General features: G+C 36.3%; 1 protein-coding gene and 1 non-coding gene across 10 annotated transcripts; both read right to left on the reverse strand.

Moving 5' to 3' along the window:
* Window positions 1–345: 345 nt before the first annotated feature.
* On the reverse strand, window positions 346–8,621 carry LOC127560710 (DNA-directed RNA polymerases I and III subunit RPAC2-like). 9 transcript variants are annotated; one of them, XM_051995528.1, is made up of 7 exons: window positions 8,494–8,621; window positions 7,568–7,742; window positions 6,908–6,953; window positions 5,501–5,536; window positions 5,331–5,402; window positions 3,931–3,975; window positions 346–1,989 (listed from the first exon to the last, which is right to left on the reverse strand). In XM_051995528.1, the coding sequence occupies exon 7, from the start codon at window positions 1,915–1,917 to the stop codon at window positions 1,573–1,575; it is 345 nt and encodes a 114-aa protein (XP_051851488.1). In that variant the 5' UTR covers window positions 1,918–1,989; window positions 3,931–3,975; window positions 5,331–5,402; window positions 5,501–5,536; window positions 6,908–6,953; window positions 7,568–7,742; window positions 8,494–8,621; the 3' UTR covers window positions 346–1,572. The 9 variants fall into 9 exon arrangements, with proteins under 9 accessions (XP_051851488.1, XP_051851486.1, XP_051851487.1 ...); XM_051995526.1 differs by having other exon boundaries at window positions 8,440–8,621; XM_051995527.1 differs by lacking the exon at window positions 7,568–7,742.
* LOC127563646 (small Cajal body-specific RNA 16) lies at window positions 6,605–6,784 on the reverse strand. Its single transcript, XR_007954085.1, has one exon. It is a non-coding gene; the product is annotated as a small Cajal body-specific RNA 16 (non-coding RNA).
* Window positions 8,622–10,078: the final 1,457 nt, after the last annotated feature.

Below are 10,078 nucleotides of genomic sequence, written 5' to 3' on the forward strand. Positions count from 1 at the left end.
CAATGAATTCAAATGGGAAAGGACTGAACATCTTTTTTTTTGTCTAGTACTTCAACTATGAACTCTTAGGACATAATTACATCTCATAGCCTAATAACACTGCTAGTCAGACTGGATCCTCTCTAAATTTGGGTTTAGATTAACAAGACTGCTGCTCTGATCAGAATTTGTACTAGTGCAGGTTGTGTGCTAAAATATAAATGCCCATGTTCACTCATACACATAAATTACTGACAATGTTTCATTATTTTGCATATGTGTATATACACACAATAGAAAAGTGAGGATGTAGAAGGGAAGATGAGTTTGATTTTGGACTTGTTAAAATGTCTTTGGGACACCTGGTTCAGGATGTTCAACAGGCATTTATTTGGTGATTTCAGACTGGAGATAAGGAGAGATTAGGGCTGGATAAATACAAGACTCAGATCTGTATAGAGAATTAAATTCATGAGTTGATGAGATCAAAAACAGTAAATAAAGTCCAGGAGAATATCAGGGCTATTAAGCATGGCCCAGATGAAGATCAAAGAAAGATTGAGCAACAGTCAAGATCCGTAAGAAAAGAACCAGGAGAACAGTGTTAAAAAAAAAACTCATAAGAGGTGAGAAGATCCAGGAAAAAAGGGTGATAGATACTGACAAAAGTTAAGAGACCAAGGAGGAAGATTTGAGAAGCCATCAAATTTGGCAGAGATCATTAGTGATTTTGGAAAGCAAATGAAGTCAGACCATGGAGGACAGAGTTTTTAAGTGGATACATGAATTATCATTGACTTTCTCATTCCAACAGGACTCTATTGGAAGTCACTGATGACAAGTCCCTGTATACATCAAAATATTTACATTTTATACTTATTATATATTACTACATGTAATACATACTACATTTATTGTTATAATTATAGCAGAAAAGATTTAGGAATGGTTAAATAATGTACAAGAATCCAAATGATTATGATAAATACCAACCCTCCATTTGTGTATTTATACTTAAATATGTATTTAGCAATAAGGGAAACTTTATATATACACATCCACACAAAAAAAGTACATGACATTTGATCCAAGACACAAAGCTGGCTCAAGTCTCGTATACTTTTTGATGGTATCCATCTCTTCAGCACATGAAAATCTACTTGCTTATGTTCTGCTAGCAAAGCCTAGTTTTCAGGTTCCAATAAGGCAAAGACAAAAGAAATATAAAATTATGTGGAAGAAGGTCCTCAGCATATGAGGCTGTCTGTGAACAACATACACATGAATTATAAAAAACAAGAGGGCTGGATAGCTTCCATTGATGCTGAAACAAAACAAAAATCTGGTTTGAAATCACCTATAATGGAATGCTGAAGAAATTCCTTAATGAGAAAATTACAGGTTTATCTTTATCTGAATTTCAGGTTTATTGCCTTATGTAATTTTATTAAGTACTATACCAGTTCTTTACACATACATATTCTAACAAAAATAATAAACAAAGTGACTTTAGGGTTAAACTTTTAAAGGAACAGACCAATTCTATAAAATTAGCACAGAGATATGCATTTTAATCTGATCAAGAATGTAATACTATTCCATTTCAACTTGTTTTTGATCTTTATAGTTCTTTATACTTGCTTCAAATTTATTAAGCACATGTTGACAGACATCCATGAGCTCATTAAGGCCTTGACGAAAGGGCTCAACTGCTGGAAGACCCCCTTTAGTCTGGATGCGGAAATTAATTTTGCTTTCTGAAGGGTGGGTGATACTGTACCCACAGAACTCCACTTCTGGATTTTTCATGATCATGTAACGTAGAGAGTTTCCTAGTGTATGATCCTCATCATACAACACAAATGTGACACAGTTTCCATCTGTTCCAGCTGCTTGGACCATTTCCAATACTGGTTTCCTCTCTGCTTCTTCCACCATATTGAACTTCTTTACCAAACACTTCTATTTTTCAGTTCATTTCAAAAATAACGGTTTAGTACATTGGTCTACCTACAATTACATATACAATTAAAATATAAAATGTTAAAACATGAACTAAAATATATTTCTCACTCAATCATACCCCAATATAATAAGCTAGCATTTATATAGAACTTTGAATTTTGCAAAGTACTTTTACAAATAGTACTTATTTTGTTCCTCAGAAAAACTGCTTATTATTCCCATTTTAAATTAGAGGAAACTGGGGCTGAGAGGATAAGTGACTTGCTCGGAGTCATAGGACTAGTAATTAATACTCTTGTAAGATGTGAATTCAGGGCTTTCTAACTCAAAATCTGTCAAGCTGTATCTTCTAGCAACAACTATTTGCCTTCTAAAACTTCATCTTACTATCCATTTGCTAGCAAATGCTTTTCTCATTTCCTGAATTAGGGAAGCACTGAAGTGTAATGTAATGGAATGAATAATGATTTTAGAGACTTAAGGCAAATTCAAGCATTGGTTCAGTCACTTAATAGCTTGTGACCTTGGAGAATGTACTTAATCTCAGTGAAAGCTTAGTTCTAAAAAAAGGGACAAGTGATATTTGGAACCAAGATCCCTCTTAATTACTGCTTAAAGAGTTAGTTGGAAAGACTGTAAGAACAATCTTGGTTCCAGAGCCAAGTTTAGGTAGTACAAAGCCAAGATAAAGAAATGTAAATTTGTAATGCATTGTATAAGTAGTTATGTTTACAGAGTTTACCCATATTAACTTATTTGGCCCTTGAGAACTTTGCTACATTATGATACAAGTGATTTATCCAGTTTCCTTCAGAAATCTTTTATTCATGAAAACTTCTACCTTTTGGGTCAAAATCGTAATTTTTACTGCATTAAAGGGAAAACCACACATCAGAAAACCAATATCATCCCAACAATCCTAGGTTAACAGTCTTAGAAATGAAAAAAATCTTAAGTACAACCCTCCTCCTGCCCTTATTTTGCCACTACAGAAACTGAGAGCCAAAGACTTTCTGTTACAGGCAATTCTCATTTTATACAAATGGACCATTCTGCAAACTATTATATAAAATGATTTTTTAAAAAATGGAATGAGTATTTGCCTGTAAATGTAGGGGGCAGTGGGAAGCCAGAAAAGGGTCTTGCACTGATGGTGAGAAGGAACTGGCACATAGTTCCAGGACACCATGGCATCTAGGGACAGATTAACAAAAACAGGAAAAGGAATAAATAGGAAGGAGGCTAACCAAGTGGGGAGAAAGAGAAAGGGGAGGCCTTACTAAAACTAAGAGGAAGAACATGATGGAGGACAGACTTGAGGGCTAGAAATATACAGGAGAGTATAAGTGATATGTGATACCCAAGTACTAATGGACAGGACAGATGCACATGTGTAAGGTGGATGTATTACAGGTTCCCCTCTTGGAACTAAAGATTTCAAGCCAACAGTGGCTTGTTTCCTTCTGCTTTCACTTGGAGGGTTTTTTTGAGTGGATAGGAGATTGCTTAAGGGCAGAAGCGAAGAGAACACTATTATAAAGTTAACACAGATGGTTTCTTAAAATGTGGATTTCTTTCAGAATGCTTTATATAAATATGTTTGCAAAATTTCAATTTAATATAAAGCAAGAACTAACTGAACTTGTCTATGGTCACATATATGAGGTCTGAGGCAGGATTTAAACTCAGTCTTCCTGACTCTAGGTTCAACATCTATGTGTCACATGGCTGGCCTTTTGCTGCACTATCACACACCCACATAACTTAGAAAAGGCTTCAAGAATTCAATATCAATAGTTCCTTTATAAAAGCATTTATAAAGACAGACAAGAATTACACCAAATGAGGTTTTACTGAAAATCTTTAAGCAAGATTAGATCATTTGACAAATACATGGTGGATGGGATTCTTTAAATATAGTTCAGTAAGAACTGACAAGGATGTACACAATGATTCTTGCTATTGGTCAGATGTTTTAGTACCCACCTGTGGCTCACCTTGTAGCAATATTATCACATCAGGAGAAATTTTCTGTGGGTAAAAATAGGAAACCATCATCTACTTCATCACTTGTCTCACACATTAACATCTATAGATAAACTCCAACATTCATAAAAACATTTGATGCAAGTTAGTTAGATCAGCCCTTTTATCCAAAGGAAACAAGGACAGAAAGCATGTGATTTGCCCCCGGTGACAAAACTAATAGTGAAAAGGCAAAACTTAAAGACTTTGTTCTTTTTGATACTTTAAGACCAATGCTTCATCTACTACAGATCTTAGTGCTTTGTAGTAATAGCATGTTCACTATAAAATACAACTGTAGCTCTAGATCTTTAGGTGGTTCTTCCTTTCTATATTTTCAAGTCATCACTGGTAATACACTTCAATTTGCTTTCCATTCACTGCATCTTTTCATTTCCATGTAAGTTATTTGGAATTTTCATTCTTCCTGATCATAGTGTACCATTATTTGCAGCCATATAGCATCATTTAGGTGATTTTACTATTAAAGGGATGAACTTATGAGGCAGAGAATAATTTGAGATGACTGAAAGCACTATATAACTTCCAAGCTATCTCTCTGAATCTCCTGTTCAAATCTAAGCCCAGCTTATTATCTAACTTGTTACATACTGATGGTCTGACTCCATGGATCGTCTTTTTGGTCAAATTTGTTTTTCTAGAGTAGTGGTTAAATTAACTTCTTCCAGTATCATGGGTTATACTGAGACTTTCTGGTACTCTCACACTTGGTATACAATTTTGTTTGTGGATGAGAACATTTGAAAAACCTTGTTAACAATACATTAATCCTTTTGTTTCAATACTGCAAAGATTTTCAAAATACTGATAAAAATGTTGAGCAAATCTCTTAATTTTATAGCTCAGTTGTTGAACAAAACTATCTCCAGTGGCACATATATAATAGAATCTTGTATGATTGAGGATCAACACCCTGACTTCAGGGCTCTATGGAATATCTTTTTTTTAAAGAAAAAAAAAAATCAATGCATAAAAGCACAGTGTGAGCTGTCATACACTATAGACAAATAGTGTTACAGATAAATATTTTATACAATAATATTTGTATCTTTTATGAGTAATTATATTTCTCCAGTCTTTTATTTTCTTTTTTGTAATATTCAATCTTTTAAAGTTTTTGCATGTTTTTATTTTAATGCTGACTGGCCTGACTGGATAAAAAGCTATTTGCCAAATTTTATAATTTCTAGGATGATTCAGAAGTTCAGGAAGACAACGAGACAGAAAATTTGAAAACATGAACATCCGATATGTTTACAGTTTTTGACTGAAGTTAATTTCTTAATTTTTAATTGCCTAAGAACTGGACCAAACAAAATAGAGCTCTGACATAAAATTACCTTGACCATACAAAATGAAAATCATGATGACATGAAATGTATGATAATACAGAAGAAATCTGGTTAGCTGATCTGTAAAAAAAATTTATATTTTAGTAAGCAACATAATCCTATTTCACCATTATCATTATATATAAAAATTATTTTTTCCGTGACTAAAACATCAATACCTTACAGCTTGGAGATCTCACTGCTAGGCACAAACCCTAAGAAGGTTAAAAAAAAAAAAAATTAGAAATGTTTAACATGCAACCAAAATATTTAGCCCCTAGCAATAGCAAAAAAAAAAAAAAAAAAAAATTTGTTCAGCAACTGGGATATAACAGCAAATTATGGTATAAAAATGCAAAGAACTATGATATGTAATAATAACTGGGGAATATAAGGAACATAAAACTATGTAAGAGAACAGTGACCACAACCAAAAGTTGAAACTGAACTCTATATGATTACAATAACTCTACATCCTGGCTCTGAAGAAGTGATATGAAACACTGAATATACTGTGACACACAACAGATATGTTTAGTTTTAATGAATTGCTTTTTTATCTTTCTTATTTTTGTCTTAAGAGACAATGTGACTGAGGAAGGGAAGAAGGAGGAACTGAAGGGACTAGGTGATGCAGTGGATGGAGCACCAGCCCTAAAGTCTGAATGACCTGAGTTCAAATCTGGTCTCAGACACTGAACACTTCTTAGCTGTGTGATCCTGGGCAACCCCAATTGCCTGGGAGAGGGGGGAGAAGAGGGAACTGAAGATATAAAGCCAAAAGATCAACAAAAATGAAAAAATGCTACCTAGTTTCAATTCAATTTGGTCAGATGACATTGATGAAAATCCTAACTTCTGGAGTCAGCTAAAAGATGGAAAATCCTGTCTTCACACTGCAAGCATCTTATGGTATTAGTTCTGTCTTTTATTTGTTCCTAATCCTAATTCTAAAATTTGCTAATCTTAATGTTAACTATTACTATTATTACTACCTGGGGTCATTCTGGGCAGCTTAAGCTTTATGGGCCTCAGTCTCCTCATTTGTAAATTGAGATTATAACTAGATAGCCTATAAAATTCCTTTTAGTTCCAAATCTTTGATTCTATGTTTGTCTTAAATCAATCATTCTTAAATTCTCAAATAGCACTTTGAATGAAATGGTTCCAACATAGGCATTGTATTAAGTGTTAAATGGAAAGGACCTGAAAAGCATGTGATACTTATTAGATCTTAATATATGCTGAAATTATATTACTTTGTTTTTTCTTTTCAATACGGATATTGTTTGCAGTATTATACATGATCATCAAACTCCTGCTAGAATGCTCACACCTGTTACTGCAAAATTAAAATCCCACTTTGTCTGGGAATTTACTCTAGGTCAGAATTAGGCTGACTGGTACAGGGCTGCATCCAGGTTTCTGGGATTCAACCACACAGTAGCCGTTTTCCAGACCATGTATTAACACTGGGCCCAAGATTTCTCATAATAGTCCCAGAAACAATGGAATTGGTTCCAAACTTGAATCAACTGCGCAGGTCACCAATAAGAAATTGAAAAAAAAGAATATAGTATTCTCACTCAAAGGTCAGGAACCGGGTACTTCTGATTTGCTGTGACAAAAGTCCTGGAGAAGAGAGAACCAATGTTGATGTGAGAACAGTTTCATCAGATGTTCACCTAACCTCCCCTGCCCACATTTGTCCCAATGACATCCTTAGCCCCTCCACTTAATATCCTTTTACCCTCAACATCAAACTGTGAAGTAAATACAAATATTATTTATCATATACTCAAAAGAGTTAGACTTAATTTCCACACTGGTAGACTGACATATCAACAAATCACATTAATTTTAACACCTACTTTCTCTTTTTAAGAGCCACATAAAGTAGCTGCTGCTCCTATGATTATTATTTGTTTAGTCATTTTTCAGTTCTGTCTGACTTTTTGTTACCCCATTTGGGGTTTCTTGGTGAAGATATTAGAGAGATTTGCCATTTCCCTTTTTAGCTTATTTTACAAGTGAGAGAACTGAGGCAAATAAATTTTGGATTAAAAAACTTGTTCAGAGTCACTCTGCTAGTATTTGAGGTTAAATTTGAACTCGGATCTCCTTGACAACAGCCACTGCTATTGTATGTCTTTCATTCTCTAATATCATCATCAATGACATCAGGGAGGTGATGCCATGACATGCAAATATGCTGGACTCAAGTTTAAGTTAGAATGCGCAGTCACCTGGCTCACTTTCTCCTTTGGAGCCATCTGGGTTCAGTGGCCAGATATACATCAGGTCGACTCGAGATGATCCTGGATGCAGTGGAAGACCTTGGCCTTTTTAAGCTAAAGTCTTTATCAGGTCTCAGACTAAAATCTTAGATCAGACTGAGATGATGCCCACTCATTTTTAAGACTAGATAAGAAAGAAAGGAACCAATGAATGGCCACTTTTAATCAGTCCCCCTCTCCCCCAATTCATTCTGGGAAGACTCCCAGGATTTCTGACCAAAAGAGAAACAATTTCTATTTACATTGTGTGGGGGCTGACTGAACCCCTTTCATTAAGATATAATGAAAGATGGGGCAGCCAGGTGCCTATTAGAGAGGGTCTGGGGCTGGAATGGGGGAAAATCCCAAATTAAATCCAGCCTCAATTACTCAGGTTGGGTGAACCTGCAAATTTTGATTTAAAAACACCCCAAATAGGAATTTACAGCAAAAATACCACAAGGAACTTCGTTAATATTCACTGAATTGTACCTGCTTAAAAAAATAAATATTTTATCCATTATTTTCAAAACCATCCTTCTGGGTTTGAGGTTATTTCCAGGCCTCCAGCTGCGGCAGCAAACCACCAAGCTTTTACCGCACACACCTCCCTCTCCTCCCCATCGCCGACACAATACTTGAGGCTGCTCCCCGGGCCCGACCCAAGAGCCTAGAGAGCGAGAAGTTATCCTCGCTGCCCCAAACCCTAGCTCGGCGGTGCCTGACCAGAGCAGCTCAGCTCTGGAGGGTTTGCGCCTTGTCCGGGAAACTCCGAGAATCGTTCCCGCAAGGTACGGGGAGAGAAAAGCGTTGGGAAAAGCCCTCCTCATATCGAGAACTACCTGCCAAGGAAATGGGGTGGGTTTCTACGGCGGTTGAAGGTCAAACCAAGTCACCTGGGCGGAGGGAAGCCGACTTCTAGCAGATGGGATCCGATGAAGGGGAAGGCACCAATAACTTATACTTCCGTGACCAAAAAAACGTGTCTACCAGGATCGAAGTACAAACCGGATATCCTGTAGAGTCACGCGAGAGGAAGAGGAACTACCATAGAAAAGGGAAGGGAGAGCGCCGCCGTCGTCCTTGAGGTGGGTCCGCCAGCAAGGTCTTAAAAGGGCTATACATCACCTAGTGGCTGTTATTGGAATGAGAATCCCCCCTTTCTGATGCTAAACAGAGTAGGAAAGGAAACAAAATCGGAAAGGAAAAGAGTTGGGGAGTGCGGGGCAGCTATGTCTTAATTAGTATGAAGAAGGAATCTCAGGCAGAGACCTCCTTATTCTAAAGATAACTTCATATTTCTTCTAGACTGGACATATAATTTCAAATAGTGAGAAATTAAATAGGTGTAATCACTTTATGGGATTACTAATTAGGATTGAGAGGCAGCTGGATGATGCTGTGGAAAGAACCGAGTTCAAATTCTACCCAAACACTACTAGTTGTGTGACCCTGGGCAAATAACTGCCTGACTCAGTTTCCTTCTCTGAAAAATGGAGAAAATAAGTGCACCTATCTCTCAGAATTGTGAGGCTCAAATAAGGTAATATTGGCAGATACATGTGTTTACAGGTATTTATGATAGGGTGCTACTTCTAGGGAAACATGGCAATAAACCTGAGGTTCCCTGGTCTTAGGAATGCTATAGTTCTATGTTTCTCCCCTAGATTTTAGGGAAGATAAAGTGTTAATCCTGAGGTCCTTTGGCATTAGGTGTACTGTACATTGCGGAGGTCAATTAAACAATCTGATAACCAAGTTCCTGAGACAACAATGAATAGATCACCCCTCAAATCTACCTATAAGCCATAAAATGAGCAAATAAGTAACATGAAGCTCCTGGTCTCTCTATCTTTTTCAAATAAATTTATCTTCTTGCTCCTGGTTCTCTGCTGTATTCTTTTGGAACTTAGCCTGCTTCAATTGGAATTACAATTATGATAAACTTTGCCTTTGACTTGGAGATGGGTTCAAGCCTGCAAATTCTTTTGAGATGCCTTGCAACACCTATCTGAAACCTCAATCTTTTGAGATCTCCTTTGAACCTCACCATTTTATATGTATATATATGTAGTATATATCAACAGATACAAATTGATATAGATAGATGTATACATACTAGGTATTGTTATTGCATTGTATTGTTTCATGTTGGAATCCTACTGTTAACTCAACTTTAAACAAGGTGATAACTCAAGGGAGATGTTAGAATCCTAGTGTTAATTTAATGTAATTGATACAATGCTTGTGTTCATACCTTTACTCATTGGAGTTCACATGTTTGGGAGATTTCAGGATTTAGTATGAGATATCCAAATTCACACCTCCCTTGAAGCTCTTAGGGCCAGAGAGCATGCTGGGAGATATCCCACAATCCCACTCTCTCAGATATAAAAGCAGACAGAGGCCCAAACAAGGGAGTTCAGCTGAATTAGATTGGAGAAGAGAACACTGGAACAGACTCAGAGCACTCTGGGAGAT

Source organism: Antechinus flavipes, chromosome 4 (genome assembly GCF_016432865.1).
Source record: "Antechinus flavipes isolate AdamAnt ecotype Samford, QLD, Australia chromosome 4, AdamAnt_v2, whole genome shotgun sequence".
In the NCBI taxonomy this organism is placed as follows: domain Eukaryota; kingdom Metazoa; phylum Chordata; class Mammalia; order Dasyuromorphia; family Dasyuridae; genus Antechinus; species Antechinus flavipes.